This window comes from Danio aesculapii, chromosome 23, assembly GCF_903798145.1.
Source record: "Danio aesculapii chromosome 23, fDanAes4.1, whole genome shotgun sequence".
NCBI classification, from domain to species: domain Eukaryota; kingdom Metazoa; phylum Chordata; class Actinopteri; order Cypriniformes; family Danionidae; genus Danio; species Danio aesculapii.
The window spans coordinates 44,902,059-44,929,735 of NC_079457.1; the positions used below are offsets into that span (position 1 = coordinate 44,902,059).

The following is a 27,677-nucleotide window of genomic DNA, read 5'->3' on the forward strand; positions in this document are numbered from 1 at the left end:
TTTTCAGCAGTTGAGATGTCTTAAGAGCTTTACAGTTTCTCTGTTTTGAAATGAGAAATTAATAAAAAAATACTTTAAATTTAGTTTACAATTTGCCAGTTTTTTTTTTTTACAAATCTGACGTTTTTTTTTTAAGATATCATAAGAAGTTTTGTCTTATTGCCCATGTCCAATAGTTTAGTTTCACAATCCATAAACAAGACCATTCAGTATATCTCAACCACGTTCCTGGAGACCCACCAGCACTGCATGTTTTGAATGTCTCCTTGTCAGTCACACCTATTTCAGGCCTTTCAGTCTGTGATAATGAGCTGATGATCAGAATCATTTGTATTTGGTTAAGGAGACATGAATAATGTGCAGAGCTGGTAGTTCTCCAGGAACATGGTTGAGAAACACTGAGTTACAGTGTTAAATTTACAGAACACTTCAAAAAGTAATAAGGAAACATGGGACCTTAACTGAAAAATAATTGGTGAGTATGTTTATCATACAATCTCTTAGCGTTATTTAAACACAACAATATTTATAACGCATTTTAAAGATCTAAATTTCAAACGCTGGAACGTAAAATAGTATATGACTTTTATTTTGACTTTAGAAAAGCGGAAGTATCTTTCTTGATTCACACATGGCCCTTACGTAGGGACATTTGGAGTTGTGAGCGCTGTTGTTCAGGTATATTTGATTACAGTTTTGCACTTATGTTTATGATACATCTTATGATATGTATTTTTTACACTCGACGTACTATTGGTGGTTATTCATTTATATTATTCTCTGGAAACATTTGTTCTAGCTTACTCGTACAGTTCCCTGATGTTTATATTAATATAAATCAAGTGTTTGACGTCGTATTTAATGTATGTCAAGATGCACAACGTCCTAAACATGACAAAGTCATATTTTTACATACACAAACGATATAATATGCGACGTTTATAATATCATGTATTATATAATTAAGAAACGTTGTCTAGTTTACTTGTATAATGCATTTCACCACTATTTTATATAATATAATGCGTTATGTGTAATTCAAGTCTTTCCAATGTTTACCTTTTAGATCTATTTTACATGGGGTAAAGTTGATTTTATATTTACATATTCTGAATTTCTCCTTAGTAATATAATTTCAGTAAAGTGTTCTTTGTGAAATCTAAATAGGAAAATCATATTAGCAGCCAGTGTGACTATAAAGTACAACATTGTTCACAGTCAATAAAATAGCATTAATGTTGTTTTAAAATACTTACATACGATTTCAGACTAAAAAATTCAAAGTTACATGGTGAACAATATAGGGACTGTGTCACAAGTTGTCACTGTTCAAAAACTCTACCTCAATCTGGGGCTGTGCGTTCAAATCGAAATCGAAGAGCAATCGCAATTTGAAATGTTGCGATTATTTAATAGCAGGAGGCTGCAATATATATATATATATATATATATATATATATATATATATATATATATATATATATATATATATAAAACAAAAATAGTGAATGATACCTGAGGTGAAGTGCTTCAAAACTGAAAATTAAACATGCTAGACTTTCTGCAATAGTGTCCTGAGGCATTGCAGAAATGGTGTCGGTTGTCGTGAACTATGCCATTACACAAGAAGAAATGATTGAATTCTGTCACGACGTACATTTGTAGTTTACGACACCCTACATCAAGGAAATTAGGCCGAAATCGCGTTATCTGACTGGAGCTTTACAACTAGCCAATTGAGTGAGCACACTTTTCGTTCGAGTTACGCAAATGAACTACGGCACAATTAAAAAAAAAACGAACAAACTGGAAAGCGCTAACAAGTCAGATTATGGCGTCTGCTGCTTCAGAAGCATTAAAAGTCAAAATAATATTAAAAATATTAAAAACAGCATTTATTATATGGGAGTATTTTGCTTTCAAAGTCACAGACACCAAACAAAAACTAGTAATTTTTAAGAGCTGTTGCAGAATTGCTGCCACGGCTTACAGAATATTGAGCTGAAGCTTAAATTAAATTAAAATCAGCTTGAAGCTTGGATTAAATCGTAAATTGCAATATCTGTCAAAAAAAAATTGCAACTAAATATTTTCCCCAAATCACACAACCCTACCTCAATCTATTTATTTTCTGCAGACATGGCGGGTACAGACATGGACCCCGAAGTGGCCCGAGGGTTGTTTGAGGAAGGAGCCACGCTGGTTTTGCTCGGAGTTCCTGAAGGAACTGAACTGGGACTTGACTACAAAACATGGACTTTGGGTCCTCGTTTCCGCGGGGTGAAGATGATTCCCCCGGGCCTTCACTTCCTCCACTACTGCTCCGTCAGCACCAATGGAGGCTGTGGTGAAATCAGCCCCAAAACCGGCCTGTTCCTGTCCCTGAAGCCTCGGCAGGTGCTTGTAGCGCACTGGAACAAGAGCGCAGATGATTTGGAGATCTCTCAGAACTCTGAGGAGGTAGAGCGCGTACGGGCCAATCTAAAAGAGCTGGATCGCTATTTAGGGCCGTACCCCTATGATACCCTCCGGAAGTGGGTTTCTCTGACTGACAGACTCAGTCAGGAGGTGGCTGTGGCCCTGCAGCCCCTCAGTGGACGTGTGTGCGCCTTCAGCGACGTCATCCCAGTGCTGCAGCTGACCCACACTAAAGATCGGGTCCAGCAGAACCTGTCCCGCAATGATCAGGAGTGCCAAAGTATGAAGGAGGGCTTGGACCGGCTGCCACAGATGAAGCAGAGGGAAGGCACGGAGCTGCGGTTTTCCAGCATCCCCAAGCAGGCGTATCCTCCTGGGGCAACACCCGCTCAGATCACCCAGTACAGCATGGACCGCAGTTACACACTCAATGCGGTACTGGAGAGACATTATAAAGAGCAGCCTCTCAATGTACTTGGTGAGGATTAGTTTACTCTCCAAATATCAGTATAAGACTACTATCCAAATATCAGTATAAGACTACTTTCCAAATATCGGTATGAGACTACTATCCAAATATAGTTATGAGACTACTATCCAAATATCGGTATAAGACTACAATCCAAATATCGGTATGAGACTACTATCCAAATATCGGTATGAGACTACTATCCAAATATCGGTATAAGACTACTATCCGAATATTGGTATGAGACTACTATCCAAATATCGGTAAGACTACTATCCGAATATCGATATAAGACAACTATCCAAATATAGTTATGAGACTACTATCCAAATATCGGTATCAGACTACTATCCAAATATCGGTATGAGACTACTATCCAAATATTGTTATGAGACTACTATCCAAATATCGGTATAAGACTACTATCCAAATATCGGTATGAGTCTACTATCCAAATATCGGTATGAGATTGCTATCCAAATATCGGTATGAGATTGCTATCCAAATATCGGTATAAGACTACTATCCAAACATCGGTATGAGACTACTATCCAAATATTGGTATGAGACTACTATCCAAACATCGGTATAAGACTACTATACAAATGTTTGTAAAATATTCTGACGGTATGATGACCTTGTAAAAAAATATTATGGTATAAGGTGTGTTATCCTGCTGGATGTAACCATCAGAAGATGGGTACACTGTGGTCATAAAGGGATGGACATGGTCAGCAACAATACACAGGCAGGCTGTGGCGTTGACACGATGCTCAATTGGTACTATTGGGCCCAAAGTGTGTCAAGAAAATATCCCCCACACCATTACACCACCACCAGTCCAAACTGTTGATACAAGGCAGGATGGACAAGCCAAATTCTGACCCTACCATTCCAGTGTGGCAGCAGACATTGAGACTGATCAGACCAGGCAACGTTTCTCCAATTTTCTATTGTCCAATTTTGGTGAGCCTGTGCAAATTGTAGCCTCAGTTTCCTGTTCTTTGCTGACAGAAGTGGCACCCGGTGTGGTCTTCTGCTGCTGTAGCCCATGCGCCTTCAGGTTGGATGTGTTGTTGCGTTCAGAGATGCCTTGGTTGTAACAAGTGGTTGTTTAAGTTTCAGTTGCCTTTTTATCAGCTCGAACCAATCTAGCCATTCTCCTCTGACCTCTGGCATCAACAAAGCATTTGCACCCACAGAACTGCCACTCATGTAAACTCTAGAGATGGTTGTGCATGAAAATCCCAGTAGATCAGCAGTTTATGAAATACTCAGACCAGCCTGTCTGGCACCAACAACCATGCCATGTTCAAAGTCACCTTTCTTCCCCATCCTGATGCTCGGTTTGAACTGCAGCAGATCATCTTGACCATGTCTACATGCCTAAATCCATTGATTTGCTGCCATGCGATTGGCTGATTAGAAATTTAACGAGCAGTTGGGCAGGTGTACCTAATAAAGTGGCCGGTGAGTGTATGCTACATATTACTTTATGACAACTGTCATTAAGTGTCATTAGCTCAGTTATGTCATTTTTCAATGCAAAGATGACCATGTTTGAGATGTTTTCTTGCCAGCTTGACAAACAAAAACATGATAAGTTATCTTCATCATAAGTCTTTGTTATGACAACTTGACATTATCAAGACAACATAACTTGATTGTCATGATCCCATTATAATTGTGTCATAAATGTTTTTCTGATCACTTTTTTCAGTGGAACAAGCCGAATTTGTCACTAAATCTCTCATTAAAATGGTCAGTGCTCTAATTATAGTATAAAAGTATCATAAATATTGAACGTTTTAATGAAAATTTAATTTGCACTGCTGTAGTTGAGGTCAAGAAAAATATTAACAACGTTGTTATAAAATTCATGACAATCATGTTCATGACAACCAAAAAAAATGCTTGAGAAGCAGCTTTAATACAGAAAAAATTACTTATGAAGAAATGAAAATTGACGTCTAAAGAAATGAAAACTAAAATGGAACTTCTGCCTAAGGATCTATTGTAATGTGGATGTGATTATCTTCATTTATTAGAGTGGCAGGACTATTTGCACATTCATCTGCTTAGATGTATTTCTATCATTTTAATAATGAGGTACAAAATGAGTCTGTATATTCTTAATCCATTTGGCCTTGCTAGAATTTGAATAATGGATCATGCCATGTTTAAACCGGATACACAGTCGGTTTCTTGCCTTTTCAATAAACCTTGTATAGTTTCTCTTAGTGACAAATAATAGCGCTTTTATTGTGACATGAGTGAGTGAACCTAATGTCAGTCGCCCAGACTTTTTTTAAGGACAAATGTAGGTGCAAAAATGTTTAAGTCAGATGCATCATTTCATAGTTTTTTTTTAGCAACACTTTGCATTTTAACACACCTTTTGAGGCAAGCTTCACATTTGTTAAATTATTGTTATTATTATGTATAAGCCTTGTAAAATGCAGTGGCTAATCACTGTAGTAAAAAGCTAAATAGTAAAAGATTTGTGTCACTCTTGTAGGAGAGCTGCAGTTTGCATTCGTCTGCTTCCTGGTTGGGAACGTCTATGAGGCCTTCGAGCACTGGAAAAGCCTGCTGGCTCTGCTATGCCGCTCTGAGGAGGCCATAAAGGACAGGAAGGAGCTTTATCTGGGTCTCATCGCTGTCCTCTACCATCAGCTGGGAGAAATCCCTCCAGACTTCTTCGTGGACATCGTGTCCCAAAGCAACTTCCTTACCTCAACTCTTCAGGTATTATTCACACAGTTCTCTGAGCTTAAATAATTTACAAAAGTGGAATATGATCAGAGTCATTCAGGTTATACTAAAGCCAACATTTATTAGTATGCTTTATTGATGTGTACACGATTCACCTATGACCAGTCACAGAACAAAAAAGCACTTGATTCCACTTCTGAAACCGTTTTTCTTTTTGGTTTTTATGAGCCATTCAGGACCTTTTAAAACAATGTGTAATTATGCTTATTGTAATAAAAGTGAATATTATATCAGAAAGATGCACAGTGTTTAGGATTCTTTAGTATCTTTATGAAACCTCTATAACTAAATAATACATCAGTAACTGATATATTTTTGAGGAGCAGCTAAAACTGCGCACCACACACACACACTGCGCTCAACCAAGCCTCAAGCTTCTGCTAACGTTGGTCTGTATGACTGATTTGGAGTATTTGAAGCCGATTCCACATTGTAACAAAATAGATTACCGATTATCATTTCTTGACATTTCGGCCTGCCATTATCAGGGTAAAATGTGTTCAAACAAACATCTGTAGAAATGAAAAGTGTATTTATATATGAGCAATATCACTTTCGTAGTAGTGCGATATGGCTGTATATCGGCACTGATGGGAGGCGTGCCTCAGTGTCCCACCAGTGACGATATACAGCCACATCGCACTGCTACGAGTGTGATATTGTGTTCATATAACTGTTCGATGGCATAACTGCATGTGTGTATAAAAAAGAAAGTCAAACACGGAGAGTCTCAAGTCCCTTTAGTAGGAGAAACTACTTTCTTCCGCCATTTATTTACATCTGCAGCTGACGTCAGAAAAGCAGAAACCATTGCTCATTCACAACCGGCACTTTAGAGCTAATATTTAAATGATTCTCTAGCGTAATGTCTAAAGTGATGACAAAACAGGTGATTTTGTTCACATTTTAAGATTATAAGGCTGAACTATATGAAATACCATCAGTCTACAGAGATTTCCCAATAATTACTATAGTATAAATACAGCACTACAACATACAAAAGAGAGAGATCGGTCAGTGCCAATAGCCAAGTGGTCAGTGCGCCAACACATACCACCGAGGTGCTCATGGCGACCCGAGTTTGATTCCTGGCTCTAGGTCTTTTGCAGATTCTTCCCCTATCTCTGCTCCCCACTCTTTCCTGTCTGTAAAATCTCCACTGTCCTATACCAATAAAGATGAAAACCCCTAAAAATAATTATTAAAAAAAGAAGGAAAAGGAAAAAGAGATGACTTAGAAAGTCACTTACCTGTTTAATATTGATTTGATCAGCTGTAGTTTGAAATTACACTGTTTTCTCTTAGGGCTTATTATGCGGTCTCTGTAGCCATCTTGTGGATGAACATCGTCAACCGTCTTTGCTTAAAGACAGGCTAATGGCTAATGTTTCTCAGAAATGATAAATATTTAAAAATAGGCACTATCCTTATAGATAAATTGTGTAGTTACAATCTAAACGACTACATTCTCGCCCCAAAAACCCTCAAAAGTACATTATGTTGTCAAACAGCTGCAATATTTGTCAAATTGTTGAGTGTCCTCTGCTTGTCACTGCATGTGGGTGGAGTAAAACACAAGGGTGAAGGGTTAAGAGGCTGGACGAGTGCTGTTATTTGTAGAATATCCCATGGCTGTCAGCCAATTAGATTCAAGAACCAGACAGAACTGTTGTTTAAATATATATATATATATATATATATATATATATATATATATATATATATATATATATATATATATATATATATATATATTAGTGGTGGGCCGTTATCACCGCTAACATGCAGATTAATGCAAGACTCTTTAAAAAAGCATTGCAAGCTATGATGACTTTCACCTTGATATTTTAGCGCGGGTGTATACCTGGCTGAATTGCACTGTAGGGGGCGAGAACGAATCTTCGAACCTGTGTGTGTTCCTACTGTGAAATTACGCGCCAAACGTGACGTGCTAACATGGATGCAGTTCACTAAAGTGAATCTGATTAATGTTAGCTCCACATCTAACTGTAAGGCACCTGTAGAGTTTATGCATTCAAGTAAAACATAAACAAATAAAATGGACCGGTGAGCCATCTGACAAAAAAGTGCCCTTTTGAATCTCACTTACCTCGAAGACACTACTGACTTCGCTTACATGGACAGCTGTAGTCTAGTTATTTGCCTTAATAGACAATTATATAATTGTGTTTACGTGAAGTGCATTCATGTAGGAGTTTGCTGTAATTTTGGGTGACTTTAACTGCAGTTCAGCAGTTTCACTTTCACTTATGAATATTTCATTCATGCCCCTGTGACAAACTGGGGTATTAGACGCAAATAAGGAGTAAGGACTGCTGAGAGTGTTATGGAATTTAATAACACACGCCAAATGGAAAGAAAAAAACATCCGCATTTCACGATGTGTGTGTGTGTGCGCGGTCCTTTACTGACAGCTGCGTGTGTGGATCTTGTCGGAAAATATGGCGAAAAGTTCTACATGACGGTAATAGTTTGATCTCTGTGTTTACTTTAATAATGTCACTAGTATATGCATACTCCACATGTCTTAATTCCATTTCTGGTCCTTAATTTCTGGATTAAGGAAATTAAAAATGGCTGTTTGGAGCTTATGTAGGCCAACAGTTCAAAATTTATGTTTAACTGAATAAACAGTTAGTAAACACAAGTACATCTTATTGAACATCATTTATTTTCATCACCAATTATCATAGTAGAACAGTTTCTCAAGCAGTTTGTGATGCGCCACCTGGCTTGAGCAACCCATTCTTAAAGACTTACTTTTAGTCATTATTTGGGTAGCACACATATTCTGAATGCCTTCGGCAGAATTCAAATAAGCCATTTTAATCTAGATTAATTCCAAGATTACAATAAGATATATATATATATATATATATATATATATATATATATATATATATATATATATATATATATATATATATATATATATATATATATAATATTCCAAAGTGTTACTTAATGGAGAGAAGATTTTTAATCAAATTTTAATAAATAATAATTTAGATTACTAACTATAAAATTGGATAACTACCTAATTTAGTCTTTTGAATTGATGGCAAGGCATAATATTGAATTAGTTATTTGGCAAAATACTAGTATTCAGCTTAAAATGCAATTTAAAGGCTTTACTAATTAGATAAACTAATTATGTATATTTATATGTATCCATGTGCTTGTGGATGTGTCTTAATAATTTTTATATATGCTTTGCTTTAATGTATGCTATTAAAATCATCAAAAAGTGCAGCATTTCATTGATTGAAATATTAGTAAAATGTTAGGAGTACTTCAATAAATGTACTAAGCCTCTTTAAACTGATTTCCAAGTCAGGAGTCAGTATCAGCCTGCCATTATGCACATGATTCATTAATCAGCGTGTGATTTAAATTTCTTAACCTATCTACCCCCATTTGTGATTTTAGGACTTTTTCCAGTTTGCCAGCAGCCCGGGGGTCGACAGCACATTACGGAAAAGAGCGGAAAAATTTAAAGTCCATCTGACCAAAAAGTTTCGATGGGACTTTGATGCGGATCTGGAGGATTGTGCTCCGGTGGTGGTGGAGCTTCCAGACGGGGTCACCGTGGACTAACACTGCTCCATACACTGCTTATCGTTACTTAAAGAAACGGTGCAGTACACACTGTGGGCAGATCCACAGAAACTACATTTTTTTTATAATGTTTTCATGTGAATATAGATGTGATGAATATACACATCCGTCATATACACCTGCATCTGGATCCCCTCCTGTCATTTTCTCAAAACTATATGATCATTCCGTTTTATTAAAGCTAATTATTATAATTTCATCTCATTGTAATTTGTTTTGCGTGTGTACTCGGCCACTAGAGGGCAGGCCACCACACGCAATCTGTCTTGTGGAGTGGAGCAATAATGTTGAAAAATCAGCTATGAAATCACCGGAATTAATTACATTTTACACTATATTATTGTTATTTCAAGTTTGTAAGGGATAAATGAGCATAAGACATTTTTCAAAACCAATAATGTCATAGTTGTAGCAAACTTTTGACCCTCATATATAGATTTAAGTGTTCGCATGTAAGCTGACCCACATGTTTATGCTGGGGACATAAATGATGCCTGAAATCATGTGACATATTGAAGAGGAATGTATTAAGCTATCAGATTTATCATTTTTATCACCGAGATAAATAAATTGTCAATACAGACAAAGAGTAAATCATATTTAGGCATCAAAATATGAAGAAAGAAGTTGTAGGCTTTTATGACATGATATGATCATGCTATCAGTCATTTATGGATATTAGATTTTAGCCAGTATCAAATTCTCTTGCTAAATTTACCACAGTATATGGTATTATTATCAATGTATTGAGCTAAGCTGCAAAAAATGACTTTAGCAGTTATAATAACCAAAATAATACTTGGTGTATTGCTTTATTGTTCAAAGTAAATACATGTTTTTAAACTATTTATAAAGTTCAATAGGTAAGACTTTACATCAATGGCTCATTTATTAAGTTAATGCATTAAAATCAACAGTGAGAAAAAGCCATAATAAAGTTACAATGTGAAAGTCAATTAAATAATAAAACAATTAAGATTTTTGATTTGATAAATATATTGTGAATATATATTTTAACATGTAAATTACATGCAAATTCTGGCTTTTGAATTAATTTGTTGTTGTTGTTGTATATTTTATATTGTTTTCTTTTGCAAATTATTACACAACCCCAAATCAGATAAAAGGTGGGACAGTATGGAAAAACACACATAAGAAAGTGATTTATAAATTTACTTTGACTTGTATTTTATTGCAGACAATACAACAAACATTATTTAATGTGTTCCTCATGTTTATTTAAGGAAAAAATAAATCAGGTTCCAATTTTGGTTCACATTTCAAAAATAGTTGGAACAGTAAAGCATTTACCACTTAGTAATTTTGTTATTTGTTTTCACAACACTTCACAGATCTTTATGTACTGAAGAAACCAAGTGATGAAGTGTTTCAGGTGTAATTTGTCCTATTCTTCCTGCAAACAAGTCTTAAGATGGGTAACAGTATGAGTTTTCACTGTTGTATTTTGAAGCTCAACATTCTCCATTGGAGACAGGTCGGGACTGCAGGCAGACCAGTCAAGTACCTGTATCCTCTTCCTCCGCAGCCAGGACTTTGTAATGTGTGCAGTATGTGGTTTTGCATCGTCTTGTTGAAATATGCATGGGCGTCCCTGGAGAAAACAGCATATTGTGCTCCAAAATCTCTCACTATCTCTAATGGCGCCATCACAGAAGTGCAAATTACCTTTGCCAAGGGCACTCACACAACCCTGTACCATGACAGATCCTGGATTTTTGGACTCTGAATGATCCTTTTCTTCTTTGGTCCGAAGCACACGGCATCCATTTCTCCCTAAAACTACCTGAAATACTGATTCAGCGGACCACAGCACACGCTTCCACTGTGTGATGGTCCATCCCAGATGCCTGCAAGCCCAGAGAAGTCAACGACGCTTCTGGACACTGTTAACATAGGGCTTCCTTTTGGCACAGTGTAGTTTTAACTGGCATTTGTGTATGTAACTATGTATAGTGGTACTTGACAAAGGTTTGCCAAAGTAGTCCTGAGCCCATGTGCTGATATCGCTTATAGATGAATAAGGATTCTGGATGCAGTGCCACCTGCGGGATCGGAGATCACGGTTGTTCAGCTTAAGCCTGCGTCCTTGTCCTTTATGCACTGAAATTCCTCCAGATTCTTTGAATCTTTTAATTATATTCTGCACTGTTGAAGGTGAAATATCCAAATGTCTTCCTATCTTTCTTTGAGGAACATTGTTTTTAAACATTTCAATACTTTTCTCATGTATTTGTTGGCAAACTGGCGATCCTCTGCCCATCATTGCTCCTAAAGGACTAGACCTTTCATAGATGCAGCTTTTGTACCAAATCATAATTACAATCACCTGTTGACATCACCTCTTTCAAATCACATCATTATTTAACCAATTTACTTGATTACAAGCCTAAAAGTGCACCTGTCCCAGCTTTTTTGAATGTGTTGCCAGTCTGAATAACAGGAAAGGATGTATATTTACAAATGAAATCAAGTTGACCGGACAAATCATGAAATATTTTGTGTTCATCTTGTCTGCAATGAAATACAAGTCAAAGTTAACTTAGAAATGACTACTTTATTTTTTTACTTGCGTTTACCATATGGTCCCAATTTTTCTGATTTGGGGTTGTACATGAATTTGCAGAAACGTAACAAGTCACTGCTAAGACATGACGGTGATCACATTTATTTCAGAACATAATTTATTACAGATTCTTATTTTGTTTAGAACAAGGGATGAAATTAACAAAATGTAAAACAATACCAAAACAAAACAACAGCTCCAATGAAAAGTAATAAATGGGAATAAAGAGTTCACAGAGTAATAATGTGTGCGCACAAGAGGTATACAGACTTTTACTATTAGCTTTTTTGCTCTAGATCTAGGTCTTTGTAAAAATGTAAAACATTACAAATTTTTACCGGGTTTACAATTTTGTTTAAAGGGCACCTATGGTAAAAAATCTACTTTTCAAGCTGTTTGGACAGACATATGTGCATGTATGGTGTATAGACCGTCATATTAGGGTGATATAAGCACACCCAGTGCTTTTTATTCAATTTAACAACATAAAAAACGGTGGACCAATTGGAGCGGTTTTCAAACTGACCGCAACTTTACGTAGGAGAGCGGTCCCCCCGCCCACCAATATCGATTGACAGGCGCGTCATCATATCCTCAGTTTGTTGATTCATGTCCGCCATTTTCAACGTGAGTCGAAGCGATATCACTAAAGGAACACGCTAGCTCTATTTTTAGATGCAAGGCTCATTGGGCTCAACACAAGAGCAATATTCTCCACATTATCGCTCTAATCGGAATTATTGGTTGTATCTTTAGGTAGGTTTGCAAACATGTGTACTTCTCATTGAGTCTACCTTATACTTCAGCCATTTGCATTTCTCGTGATCCTAGAAGCTCCCTGTGATCTTAACTAGCATGCGTTTTAGAATTCTAAACATCGGTTTCTATCAGGGTACACTCAAGTCGACGGCTGGGTGCCGTGGACCGCTGCAGAAACCTATGTTTAGAATTCAAAAATGCGTGGCGCAATGATACGCGACACTTCATGTCTCTGCCGCGCCAGAGAGAGTGTCTGGTGTGCCGTGTCGCGGCTTCGAGCGGTGCATCTGGTGCCTCAGTCATAGTTATTTCAGTGTGCGTGGTTATTAATTTCTGTGTACAAGCTCGGCACTTGAAACTAGCACACAGTTGGCTGTAAAACTGTACAAAGACACAAATGATTTTGTACTCTCTGCTTGGTCTGTGTCCGAGTCGTACATGTACGACTGAATGCTGATCCTCTTCTCCTTTCAATCTGCCTGTCTGTGTTGCAAACACAGAGCGGGTCATGGCCCCGCCCCCTTGTTATGTTGGGCGGGAAGCCGAAACTAGTCTACATGTGAAGCAACACACCCCTAAATCAGCGAACTGTGGACACGCCCCCAACATAACACTTTTTAACACAGTATAATAAACAAATCTGAATTGTGTTTTAAACTGAACCTAAACTGGCACACTCAGAAGAACCATAATATTATTATTAAATCATAAAAAAGAGGTAAACTATGTGCCCTTTAAACGAATGATTTCACTTTTTCCATTCATTTTCAATTTGGGGTAATTTTGACCCCAAAGTACGTAAACGTAGGGCTGCGCAATTAGTTGAAAATTCAGTTTCGATTACGGCTTCTAACGATTATGAAAAAACATTAATCGAGATAACCCCCCCCCCCTTTCCAGTTGTACACATTTGTTGCTCTGCAAAGCTCAGTTTCACGTGAACATTACTAAAAGATTGTACTGTCATGTAACTTTTGCAGCACGCGATGCGCATCATTCGCTGATGTACATTCAAATCATCCACGTTTTAAAAGCGCAATTTGACGATTGTAAAGCACAGCAGAAAGTTCTAACCAGCAGGCCCATGTCATATACAGTACAGATACTTAATAAATAACCTACTATAAATTAAAAGAATTAACGTATGCTTCAGCCTCAGAGACGAGCAGAGCACACGCATCTAAAGTCATCTTAATGTGAGCGCTTTAATAGTCAAATAGGTGTCAAAACTCAGTGTTTAGTGATTATTCATATTAACCCTCATTTGTGTAATAAACAAACGAGTTCAGAATCAAAAGACGTGAAAGAGAAACCATAGGCCTACATCAGAGTTGCACTGCTCTTAAAGTGACAGCGCGCAATATTCCTGCTGCCGGCTGTAGTGTGAATGAGTGTGTCACGTGTTGCACCACCCTCTTTCAAACACTTGAGGGCACTAGCTTGTTTTGTAGTTTAACCTCATTTCCTATAATCCTTTGCACTTCTGATTGTATTCTGTTTTTGTTAGCAATTATACCCAGTTTAGTATTTGCAGATCTTTGTCAGTTCTTTTGTCTGGACTCATTTCTAGATTTTTGTATACCTTCTCGAAGTTCCTATGCAAGATTAGGAACCTCTTTGTTTTTGTCAAAATAAATTGCTGCACATGGATTTTTGTGTTTTGTGATTCTCCACCTCGTGACATAATCCTAAGGCAACTAAAACACAAGACAAAAGGGTTTATAAAGACGGCTAAATTCACAAAGAAGAAACAGCTGTAACAGAATACAATCAGAAGTGCAAAGGATTATAGGAAATGAAGTTAAACTACAAAACAAGCTAGTTCCCTCAAGTGTTTAAAAGACGGCACTGCAACATGTGACAGTGTGTATGGATGTTTCCCAGAGATGGGTTGCAGCTGGAAGGGCATCCGCTGCGTAAAGCATGTGTTGCATAAGTTGGCGGTTCCTTCCACTGTTGCGACCCCAGATTAATAAAGGGACTAAGCCAAAAAGAAAACAAATGAATGAGTGATACAGTTGAATTATTAGCTCTCCTGAACTATTAGCGACCATTTCCCCCCCAATTTCTGTTTAACGGAAAGAGATTTTTTTCAACACATTTCTAAACATAATAGTTTTAATAACTCATTTGCGAATAATTTCTTTTATCTTTGCTATGATGACAGCACATAATATTTTACTACATGTTTTTCAAAATACAAGCATTCAGATTATAGTACGAATCAAAGGCTTAATTAGGCAAGTCATTGTATAACAGTAGTTTCTTCTGCAGAAAATCTAAAATATATATTGCTTAAGGGGGCTAACAATATTGACCTTAAAATAGGTTTCAAAATATTTAAAACTGCTTTTATTCTAGCCAAAATAAAACAAATAAGACTTTCTCCAGAGGAAAAAATATTATAGGAAATACTGTAAACAATTCCTTGCTCTGTTAAACATCACTTGGGAAATATTTATACAAAAAAAATTTCACAGGAGGGCGAATAATTTTGACTTAATCAGTGATCGTTTTGAATAATCGTGATTTATGACCAAAATAATCATGATTAATGATTTTTCCCATAATCGAGCAGCACTACCAAAATGGTGGCTTTTCTTTTTACCCAAGAACCATAAAATCAAGTCAATATTTTGTTGTGCTTCAGTCATAGAATGCATCGCCCCAGAGATGAAGAGAACATTTCTTTAAAGAAAAGGAAACGTCAATCTAGAGGTAAGCAGATGCAATCATCTCAATAAATGTAACCTTCTTTAGCTTAGTTCAAAATAAATTTGTATAGCAAAAAGTACATTTACTCTGCTTATTCAGAACTGTTGAAGTATTTAAGGCAAATACATTATAAGTAACTGTACCTAAATATTTAAAGTAATGTCTTATTTTACTCCCACTGACTCATTCATTTATTTTCCTTAGGCTTAGTCCTTTTATTCATCAAGAGTCGCCACAGCGGAATGAATCGCCAACTTATACAGCATATGTTTTACACAGCCATTCTAGCTGCAACTCAGCACTGGGAAACATTCGTACGCTATCATTCACACACATACACTACAGCCAATTTAGCTTACCCAGTTCCCCTATAGCGCATGTCTTTGGACTGTGGGGGAAACCGGAGCACACCCAGGCCAACACGGGGAGAACATGCAAACTCCACACAGAAATACCAACTGACCCAGCTGAGGCTAGAACCAGCAACCTTCTTGCTGTGAGGCGAACGTGCTACCCACTGTGCCACAGCATTGCCTAGTTTGATCTATTTACATTTCAATGCGTTTATATAAATTACTGCTAAACAAAAAAGTTGACTCAACTTACCAGCGACCTTCTTACTGTGCCGTGACCGTGCTAACCACTGAGCCACCGTGTCGCCTTCACTGACTAGTGAGCACGTTCATTTCAAATGACTCTCACCCAAACATAATTAGCATTCATTACTTACAGCTTCATTAGGTAATCAATAACACGTATGGTTTTCTGATGTGTTTTTTGGCTCTATATAGCCTAGATTTGGCAGGATGATGCTGACAGATTTACTCCAGGTTTGCAGGTTGGTCAGATGACGCCTGCTCGGTGGAATTTGATTGAAATTAGTGCCAAGAATTTTAAACGGGACAGATGAGCATGAGGGAGTCGGGCTTTCTGAGCATTAGAGTTAACCATCGCTAAAGTCAATACAAATCCTTTTCTCTTTAAGCAGAGATCAAATGTGTCATTAGCTTAAAGGGATTGTAGGGATGGTATACAGATGAAGTCAGTCTGTCAGATGAAGAAGAGCCGGAGTCAGAGATTCAAATAAATAAATAAAGTTTACTGAAGATAGTTTGCAGTTTCATCAGCAGAAGCCAGCTTCAACACTCGCAATGAGTTCCTAGGCCGCTCTGCTTACAATCACAAATCAATAACAATTATACTCTCACATAACGTCATTAACTACGTCATACATATAGGTGTTCTAACCTGGGGTGCGTTTCCCAAACAACGACGTAACTCGCAGCTGAACTATCATGGTACGATGGATCGTTTGGGAAAAGAACGATGTAGTGACGAGTGTTTCCCAAAACGCATAGGTTCTCTGTCGCAGATCCATCGCCTGAACCATGTTAGTTATAACATAAAACGCACATAATGATGCTCAAAACAGGGCGAAGGAACTACTTCTTTAGAGAAGAACTCCATCATTTTTTTTGTGCAGATTATATTGTTTTACACAAGCATAAATTTAAAATAAAATCCAGCAATAGATTTGGTAAAAACACGCACTCGCTTTCCATATTAACTGAAATATATGGCACATATAGAGCCTGTGTTTGCTTTACAAATATTATTGAGAATGACATATCATATTCTAAAACTTAAAATCACTTACAAAATCTAACACATATTCTAATATCATATATAAATTATATAAATAAATAAATAAATTTGTATTAGAATTATGTATTCGATTATGTATTAGAAATGAAAAAAAAATCATACTTTAATAATGATATTAATAATTATGATGATAATGATTATTATTATTATTAAAGTAGGATATTGTTTATTTTTATATTTTTTAAAGTCTACTTTTACAATTTGACACTTGTAAACCACAGCAGAAAGTTCTAACCAGCAGGCCCATGTCATATACAGTACAGATACTTAATAAATAACCAGCCTGATCTCACGAGAAAACGTAAGTATTTTCCGTTTTGTCAGTTAAGTAGCTAATTCGCACAAATTCGTACGAGTTTAGTCATACGAAATTGTACGATTTTAAAAAGGAGGCGTGGCACCTAACCCCACCCCGTCATTGGGGGATGAGCAAATTGTACTAAATTGTACGAATTAGATCGTACGCATTCGTACGAATTAGCCACTAAATCAAAAAGTTACAAATTGCCGTGAGATTGTGTTGCAAAAACCCACTATAAATTAAAAGAATTAACGTATGCTTTTTGTTTTCACAAGCTTTGGAGACGTAACATAAATTCCGCTTTTAAATAACAGGTCACCTATAGCTTTCGCCATGAGGCTGTGTTTAAAATTACATCAATGTTTTCAAAGTGCACTGCAAAGGGAGCACAAGTGTAAACATGAAGATCGCTAAAACTGAAGTGTAAAAATAGTTAGAAAGCAAATTACACCTAAAAGAGATGACCTTAATGCTTTTTTACTTTTCATAATTCCAACTTTGAATGTTAGAATGTTCTATATGAATAGGGCATAGGGGGGGATAAGTGGGAATAGAACACAGCCAGGAACTATGTTTCAAACTACAGCTCCAGAGGTATAGTTGGGAGTGCTCAAGTTTGCGACGTAGTTTGCGAATGTTCGTTGGAGCGACGGATTTGGGATATGGCAAATCAACAAACTATGATTGTAAGGACGCAACTTGCGACCTTAGTTGGCTAACGATGGTTTTGGGAAACGCACCCCTGATTAGTGAAACCACAGATAGACTAGGAAAATTTCCACTTGGGTTCGTGCCAGGAAAAATGCTAGAAAGCCATGTAGAAACTATGTTTTTTATTTTTATTTTTTATTTTTTTGCACAAAAACTGTTATTAACAGTAAACCTCTTCCCAGCAGGGAGAAACAAAAATACATGATTATATGGCATCATGGGTTTGCAATCAAACATTATCTATGGAAGTCAATGGGGCAAAAACAGGCACCAACATAAGGAAAGGGTAGCCAATTTGTCCAGAGTGTATTGTTGAGCTTTTGAAAACTTTCAAAGCATTTTCCTCAAATATGTGTCAAAATAAGTTTTCTCACCAAAAATCATCCCATTTGCTGAAACACAGAGAAGGTTGTGGCCAAATTAAGACTCAAAATCAGCCCAGAGTGGATGTAAACATCCCCAACAGCACACAAGGGTTAAAGGTCTGACATGTGTCAGTCAGCATTAGTCTGCTTTGTCTCTCAGACATGCAGATAAAAAAAAGCTCAGCTCATAATCTAAATGAACGCCTCTGTGCCTCTCATTTCCCATAATCCCTGTGATTATAATAGACGGGTGGGGTTTAAATGGGTGTTTCTTTCTATAGCTTTGCCCTGTGTCTCAGGAAGCTATAGTGCCAGCTGCATGCCTTCCTGCCATAAACCTAAATATAAAAGAGGCAGCTAGATGTCTGGATTGTTCATTAGGCGTGTTGTTCTTTAAAAATCACCCCCAAAAAACCAACCACATGGGCACATGGCACTTTAGCACATTTTTACATAAATGTATTTGTGTTGGATCTTGTATGTATGTTGTGGACATCACATTTGTACCTCTATGTTGCAATTAATCAAAAATCACCTCACTCTTCCAGATAAGTTCAATCATGATTACCAAATACACTGACATTTGCTATTTGTTCAAACTTCTTATTTCAAATGAGCTGAAACAACACAATTGTGGAGTTTTTTGGGGGACAACTTAATTGTTTTAAGTTCAATCCACTTATATGTGTACAAACCAATACGTTAACTTAATTTCTTCATGTTGCCCTAAAACAAATCAACTGAACTTTTTTTTACAGTGTAAGGTCCGCATCCAATTATTTATTAAATGAACAACCAACACAATCTCACGGCAATTCGTAACTTTTTGATTTAGCTGCTAATTCGTTTGAATTCATACGATCTAATTCGTACAATTTAGTACGATTTGCTCATCCGCAAATGACGGTTGGGTTTAGGGGTGGGGTCAGGTGCCACGCCTCCTTTTTAAAGTCGTACAATTTCGTACGACTGAATTCGTACGAATTAGCCACTAAACTGACAAAATGTAAAATACTTACGTTTTCTCGTGAGATCAGGCTGGAACAACAGGAGAAAAAAGAAACATTACAGACATGAGCGCTCATCAGTGTAAGGATTTTTTAAAATTCTTGTTGCTTATACACTCAGTCATTTCAGTGTCACAGATTTCATGGATCTCATTGGGTTCAAGCCTAGATTGACATCAAAATCTTATGGATCAAGAAGAGAGAAAAAGTATACAAGACATTAATAAAAAAAAGAAATACGATGCTTTCTCTCAAAGCTCAGGTTATAACTTGATATGAGATACAGCAGTTTAGATTAGTAGTGTTTAGCAAGTATTATAACTGTTTACACTTATAATAAAAACACTGTTGTTTTAACCCTACACTGGATCAACTGGGCAAACCCAAGTGTTGGGTTATTTTGTATTTTTGGGTTATTTTGTATTTTTAAAATATATTTTTAAAACAATTGTTAGGTTTGTCCATATTTGACACTACTTTGGGTTAATACAACTTAGCATGTATTTTATATATATATATATATATATATATATATATATATATATATATATATATATATATATATATATATATATATGTATGTGTGTGTGTGTGTGTGTGTGTGTGTATATATATATATATATATATATATATATATATATATATATATATATATATATATATATATATATATATATATATATATATAAGGGTTAATTTGTAAAATAAATTTGGTCCGTCAGTCATGTAGAATTGTCGTGGGACTGTCGGATAAAGAAAGTGCTCTGACTTGTTATTCCGCAATGAGTGCGATTGTTAGGTAGTGACATGGCAAGTAAACAATTCAAGCCAAGCCAAGAAGAAACACAAAGAGATTGGCTGTAATTTCACTATATCTCTCAAACATTTGCAAAAGATATGGATTATTAGATTATCAGATATATTTGCACGAGCGAATCCTACTGGGATGACTGACAATTACTGTGAAAATGCTACTGAACGCTGCTTTGTTTACATTTTGCATGTGTGCGTCTAACCTTTCAGTTTCCCATTACGAACAAGAAAACAGAGTAATGCCACTCACGGGTGCGAAAAGACGTTATTTGGCATCGGCTTGGTGTGAGCCCTGGCCTTAATGACAAATCTTTGGCATTGATATGTTAAAGTTCTAAGCATCATTTTGAAACATTTTTAAAGTTGGAATGAAATCAAAATTCGCTCTTCTTATTTTTACATGTCCACAGTAGTGCTTGTCATAACCGAAACAATATTTTGTCCAAATTAATTTGCGCTCATAAACTTTAATTAAATCTTATAACCTTCTCTCCTCCCTTGAAACATCTTATCTTTACTTCAGGTCACATGGAATGCCTTTAGGGCGGGTCTCTCAGTCATTTAAGGTGGGGCTTTTAAGGGCGGTGCTTTAGGTTAGTTTTTAACAGCTGACGGTGCTCTTGGCTAGTTTTTAAACAGCAGGCGGTGCTCTACCTTAGTTTTTAACAGCTGACTGTGCTCTTGGCTAGTTTTAAAGCTGCGGTCACACTTGACTTTTCTTCCCATAGACTTCCATTCAAACGCATGCAAATGCGTCAGACCGGAAACGCAGGGTCATGCGTCAAGTTTCGCAGGTTGCTGCGGTGCAAAGATCAAGCTTGGTGAACTCTGACCTGCGAAATCGCATCATTTGACTGCGTGAGACCAATCGAGGATCAAAACAGGACCTCTCTGGGCAGAAATGTAAAACATGGAGCAATCGCTCGCTTTTTAAAATGTCTAATAAGCTTGTTTAATCCCGCCCCTTTTCGCAGCGCCGTACGACAGAATTTCGCACACACAAAGCCCAGTGTAAAGCTACGGTCACACCGGGCTTTGTGTGTGGGAAATTCTGTCGTGTGGCGCTGCAAAAAGGGGCGGGATTAAACAAGATGATTAGACATTTAAAAAAGCGAGCGATTGCTCCATGTTTTACATTTCTGTCCACAGAGGTCATGTTTTGATCCTCGATTGGTCTCACGCAGTCAAATGATGCGATTTCGCAGGTCAGAGTTCACCAAGCTTGAACTTTGCACCGTAGCAACCTGCAACCTGTTTTCAAACAGCAGGCGGTGCTCTAGGTTAGTTTTTATCAGCTGACTGTGCTCTAGGTTAGTTTTTAAACAGCAGGCGGTGTTTCACCTACACTTTTCCTCAATGGTTATTTTAGGAACATTTAATTGGTATCTGTAAGACACTTGATGCAAATAGAGTGACTGTTTGTAAAGCATACAGCGCCATCTGCTGTTAAAAGTTAAGCTCATAATTGATTCAAGAGAGAAAAATTGTGCATTTTGAATTGCAGAATTGGTTTCTTAAAAATGTTATTTTGCAACAGCACTTTCAGCAGTTTACTGATTTCTTGGATAGTAGCACAATCATAGATTCAGGCACTCTAAAAAAATGCTGGGTTGTTGTAACCCAATGTTGCCTCAGATATGGACACATGCAACACTGGGTTATTTTTTTTATGTAAACTGAAATGACAAATTACTTCCTTTTTTTTTACCTAACAGTGTGTTTACCATATTCGACACACTCAAAATTTTTATATTATTGTGATGACGCCATTGAAGCAGCACCTATAAGAGCCAAACAAAGAGCTGTATTGTTCTGCAACAGTGGATAACAGAAGAGTTCCTGCTCTGACAGGGCAAAAGGCATGGACTTTTTGCTTTATTTCCATTAATTCCTGTGATAAATTGTGCCCTTGATGATACTGACTTGATGTGTTGGCCCTGCACTTGAGTGTGTAAATGAATTTGGGCCGGAGCCTCCATCTTTGACTGTAAATGCTTCCAGGTGTTGCCTGGTAAGCTGATGATGTCAGACGCTGGAGAAGAAGTGAAAGCAGTAAGTGTTTTTTTGAGGGGTACACATGTGGCTCTTCCTATCCCACTTCTCCTCCTTTTCAAACAGAGGATCTTTTATCCCTCTGAAGGTGAATTGATGTTCTCATCACTTCTCGCTGCACTCTTTGGAAGGAATAATCACATTCCTCTAACTTTAGTGCACTTAGAAGAGGAAACGCTCCCTTTCTGCCTTCTCCTCCAGTTTCTCCACTTGTCCGTCTGGCTGGAGGCGAATCTGTTTGCCACGGTGCCTGCTATTGTTTTTGGCACCCCTCTCTAAACTTTGGCAGACCCTGTCAACGCCTGAAAGATCTGAAGAACTTCGGGAGCTAGATACTGTTTCACTTCTGTGAGCTCTAGAAAGTGAAAAGCAGAGGTTAGGCATCTTCTGTGTGCTGGAAAAGTTGCAGTTGAGCGTGATTTTCTTTTTCTCACTGCACACACACACACACACATGTTTGTTTTTGTGAAAAGTGGGTACATTACATAGGTTTCCATTCATTTTATACTGTCCAAACCATATATTGTATTGCCCTCACCCCACCCTACCCCTAAACCCAACCATCACAGGAGACTTTGAGCAGCTTTACTTTCTCATTAAACCCATCTTGTGGGATTTATAAGCTCACCAACGTCCTCATATTTCACCCTACTTTTTGTAATACCTGTGCCATACCAATGTCATTATACAGATTTGTGTCCTGATATGTCACAAAAAACACATACACACACACACACACACACACACAGAGGTTTGTTTTTGTGAGTTGTGAAGACATTCCATAGGTCTCCTTTGTTTTTATACTGTACAAACCAAACCAGGCTCATTCTGAAATTCATTCATTCATTTATTTTCCTCTGGCCTAGTCCCTTTATTAATCCGGGGTCGTCACAGCGGAATGAACCGCCAATTTATCCAGCACATGTTTTACGCAGCGGATGCCCTTCCAGCCGCAACCCATCTCTGGAAAACATCCATTCACACTCACTGACACCCATACACTATGGATAATTTTGCCTTCTCAATTCCCCTGTACCGCATGTCTTTGGACTGTGGAGGAAACCGGAGCACCCGGAGGAAATCCACGCGAATGCAGGGAGAACATGCAAGCTCCACACAGAAACGCCAACTGACACAGCCGAGGCTTGAACCAGCGACCTTCTTGCTGTGAGGCGCTCATTCTGAAAACGTACCTCTATATACAATTCTGGAGGCCGAGAAATACGTCCCTGGAGGTATGTATTTTTGCAGTTTTTGTTTTCGCAGATCCACGAGAGGCTGCTGTGTCTCAAATTTCTATAGCGAGTGCCATTCAAGCCTGCTGTTCTCGCGTAAACCCACCAGAGGCCGCTGTTGACTGACTGAATGACTGACTGACCAATCGACTGACCCACCCTACTCCTTCCCTAAACCCAACCAATTTTATCGATTGACCCACCCACCCACTCACTTCCCTTAACCCAACCAACAATTTTCAAAAGCAATCCAGATAAAAGAAAAGCCCTCGTCTGATTTTTACCACATTTTCAGATTTGACCACATTCTCACCCTGTTACCTACTTGTTTATTACATTGTTTGGTTTCTGTTTTTGTCTTACCTGCTTTCTGGAACCGTTCTTCACCAGACTCGAACCCCGTCGTCATGGTCAACTCCTCTCTGCATCTCAAGTCCGCCGATGTTCATGACGAGCTAACGGAACAAACTGGTTACAGCGGGAAAGTCATCCACACGGAGGTAAGCGGTCAAATGAACAAATGTAAAGGTAAGCGCAAAAAGGAAGGGCCTCATACCGCCCCGTAGTGCTCGTTTAAATAATGAAATGCAGCCATACATGCCTCTGGCTACATAATTCATGGTCTCAAGAAACGTATATAGGTACAATTGTACAATCACCCATGTACGCACGCACACTCACATGGCATACCTGTTAAGTTTCATGCCAGTAATCTGGTTTGCTCTATAATGCAGTGATGTATTGTATGTGTGTGTGTATTGAAGAGCCGCTAAGCTAACAGCTGACTGGCCGGGGAAACACACCACACTGTATTTTGGACGGCATACTAGTGAACTAGGAGAACGTTTTTCCTCTTGTGCTTGAACCACATCTGACAGATTAAAATGGCTTTAACACATACCTTTCAAAGTTGTGTGTCACAAAAACACCCTGTAATCCACTCAAAACGCTATTGAAACCCATTTTCGGATCGCAAACTATTATAAACGCTGTAAACGGAAGTTCTAAACATTCCACCAGAAGACACTGGTCGCTATGGTGCCCTCCATGCAGCAGCCAAGAAAAAGGTCTGTAAAATATGATGTAAGCGGCTCATAAAAAAATCAGATACAGTTACAAAATCGGAATTGAACATCAAGATCTGCAGTGTAAATGCAGCCTTTGTTATCGAGCTCAGATGCGGTTCTTGCATTAAAATCTCCACACAGCAGCACATTCCCCTGGGCCTGGAAATGGTGTGGGTATTGTTTAGATATTCATCATCATGGTAAGGGGATTTTGCTGGAGGGATGTTGATGGCACAGAGAAAGGTGTCAGTAGTTGCAATGCCAATTTAAGATTTTAATTTTAACCAACAATGAAATTTATTAAGTTTAATAATAGAAATGTGTCTAGCCAGAGCTTCCCTATACCATACCAAAATTCCTCACCCAGAGTTTCGTCCACTTTGCATTGGACTTCATTTAACTGAGGGTATAGTTGTTTCACAGTAGCCTGAGGGACAGTAGGTAAATGCTTGCTTTCGACACCAGGTTTCAGTGAGAATAATGATGTCAGCAGTTTTGTTATTTTTCAGGAAAAATTGGGTCTGTGCTTTTAAAGTTAGAGAATGGAGACCCTAAATATTCCAACAACTTACATGAAATGAGCGCATGACTATTTGTGTGATATTTAAGACAAACCTATTTGGTAAGACAGGGAGAATAGCATATGAAAATTATATTTGGTAAATTCATATACATATATACATCGATACCAATGGTGTAGTCCTTGCTATACGCACGTATACTCAGTATGCCTACTTTTTTCCATGAGCTGTTTGGGTATTACGACTTCTGAGGATCATACCCTCAGTATACTCGCTTGTTTTGGTGATTAAACTTCCCTAATTTATGTGCATTCGCGTCTCCTTTAACTGTCTACCAAAGGTTTTTTAACTCGCATCTTAATTTGTTGTAATTGGTGCATTTTTGTTTAATTTGTGCCCTTCCCCGCCCCTGATGACCGCAGCAGCTGTGAGAACATTTCGTGAGAGTTTTTCGAAGATCACAACAAATCAGCTGAATGATGTCTCGCTGAAACGTTCAAGTAAAATGATAAAACAGCATGGGCGTCGCTTTAGCCCTCCTATACTTCCATTCAGCCCCGATAAAACTTTTGCGATTACCTTATGAACTGTACACTACTAAATGATCGCCTCAGTCCCCTTTAAATTTGATATTAAAATGGTGGAAGAATTCCGCTCCTCCGTTTTCAGCTTGTTTTTCATTTATATATATATATATATATATATATATATATATATATATATATATATATATATATATATATATATATAGCTAATAAAGCAAAGAAACATTGACTTTCGTCGTGTCTTTGCCTACTTTTAAAATTTGGATTGGGAGGGTAATAGTACACCACCTTTTTTTAAAGTGCTACACCACTGATACACACACACACAGCAGTATGATCCACACCCTTGTATTACTGCAGGAGAAACCGATAGTGACCTTAAGAGCCAAAGGAGAGACTCGTGTGTGTGTGTGTTCTGTCATTGGTGTGTTCACGTGACTGTCAGCTGTGGATCGGTGCTGGTGCCATCACTGTTCTGCTTTCCAATACTTCTATGCAGTAACAGAGCTTTGGATATTTGTCAGAGTGTGTATCATATTTTGACATGAGTTTTCCTGGTCCTTCCTCTTTACAATTTCCTTCCACCCTTCCCTATCGCTCTCCATCTCCCTGTTTTCCATCAGGATGCCTTATCCTGTCCAGCTCTTGTTTTTTTTCTCTCTCTCATTGTGTCGCTATACTGAGCTGCTCTGTTCTAAAGTCTGCTACTAGACATGACTGCAGACACTTTGGGAGTAGATGTCATTACTATCTAATATTAAATGACAATCTATGTAAATAAATAATGTTTAATATGTCTCCATGACCTGCCTTCAGCCATTTTGTTTTGTCAGCAAAAGCTTTTGTTGAAAGTACAGTTCTGCCTAGTTTGTATGCATTTGTGCTACACACAGCCGGGTTTTCTCTCGGCATCAGTGAATTAACTATTAAGGCTCGTACGCACCGGGATGCTTTTCTTTTGCGTTTATCGTCAACATTTTCGAGATGTTTTTCTGAATTCAAACGCAAGTGATTTTCACAGAGTCGAGCAGAAGAGTATGTAAAGTCACTCCTTGACGTTAGATGGCGCTACACAACTTGAAACTTCTGACACCTGCTTGAAACACCGAAGAAGAAGACAGAAAGTTGACACGCTTGTTGTTAAAGTTACAGGAAGTATGTGAGAGCCCAATGCAGGAATGCAATAAAGCAATGCAGTTAAACACCAGCATATTACTCTACTCTTAACCTTAACCCTAAGTAATAACGACACACATTCAGTATTAGTCCACACAGTGGCAAAAGCTGAGCTATTTTGATAATTGACCGTGCCACGTGTGTGAGGAACAGCTGATGGTGGTCACAGCAACAAACAGCAGAGGATCACTAGTTCAGAAACATATTTAAAATTGGTAAAGGAAGAAGCACGCGTCACATTTTTAACGTAGTTTTGGATGCCATATGTGAACAGCCCCATACAGATTTAACCGGCGAGATACAGTACAAGCGCTGATCTATAATAGATACGTTATTACAAGCCACAACGGGGCCATTACAACTTATAACACACAATTAAACACATATTTTGCAAACAATTTTAATGACACTTACATGTTATGATCCGGAGGAAGAAGAAACCGGTCTATTAGAACAGTCCCATACACAATAGTCTCTGCTGCTCCTTCAATAGCAAACGGGCAGCGAATCTTAAGTTGTAGAGTACAGAACACAACAAACACAGCACTAGGTTGGCTTTACTGTGGTATTGTTGTGAAAATGAACTCCCTACTGAAAAAAACAGCTTAAACCAGCCTAGGATGGTTGGCTGGTTTTAGCTGTTTGACCAGCCTGATTTTAGAGGGGTTTTGACCACTTCCAGGCTGGATTCCAGCAATTTCCAGCCTGGTCTTAGCTGGTCATCTCCCAGCCTGACCGAGCTTGACCAGCCTAGCCAGGCTATGAGCAGGTCTTTGACCAACCAAAACCAGCTATGACCAGCTAAGACCAGGCTGGAAATGGCTAGAAACCAGCCTGGAAATGGCCAAAACCCCTCTAAA

At 37.9% G+C, this 27,677-nt stretch overlaps 1 protein-coding gene across 1 annotated transcript; it reads left to right on the forward strand.

The window, feature by feature from the left end:
- The first annotated feature begins 619 nt into the window (after positions 1–619).
- Positions 620–9,495, forward strand: aar2 (AAR2 splicing factor). The gene is made up of 4 exons (XM_056449962.1): positions 620–678; positions 2,138–2,896; positions 5,406–5,635; positions 9,113–9,495. Exons 2-4 carry the CDS (start codon positions 2,140–2,142, stop codon positions 9,278–9,280), a joined length of 1,155 nt encoding a protein of 384 aa, XP_056305937.1. The 5' UTR covers positions 620–678; positions 2,138–2,139; the 3' UTR covers positions 9,281–9,495.
- Positions 9,496–27,677: the final 18,182 nt, after the last annotated feature.

Bases quoted from the DNA above. Each gene is read 5' to 3' on its own strand.
- aar2 (XM_056449962.1), top strand. From the start codon at position 2,140: ATGGCGGGTACAGACATGGACCCCGAAGTGGCCCGAGGGTTGTTTGAG. The intron at 2,897-5,405 runs GTGAGGATTAGT...TCACTCTTGTAG, and splicing joins GCAGCCTCTCAATGTACTTG to GAGAGCTGCAGTTTGCATTC. The intron at 5,636-9,112 runs GTATTATTCACA...TTGTGATTTTAG, and splicing joins TCCTTACCTCAACTCTTCAG to GACTTTTTCCAGTTTGCCAG.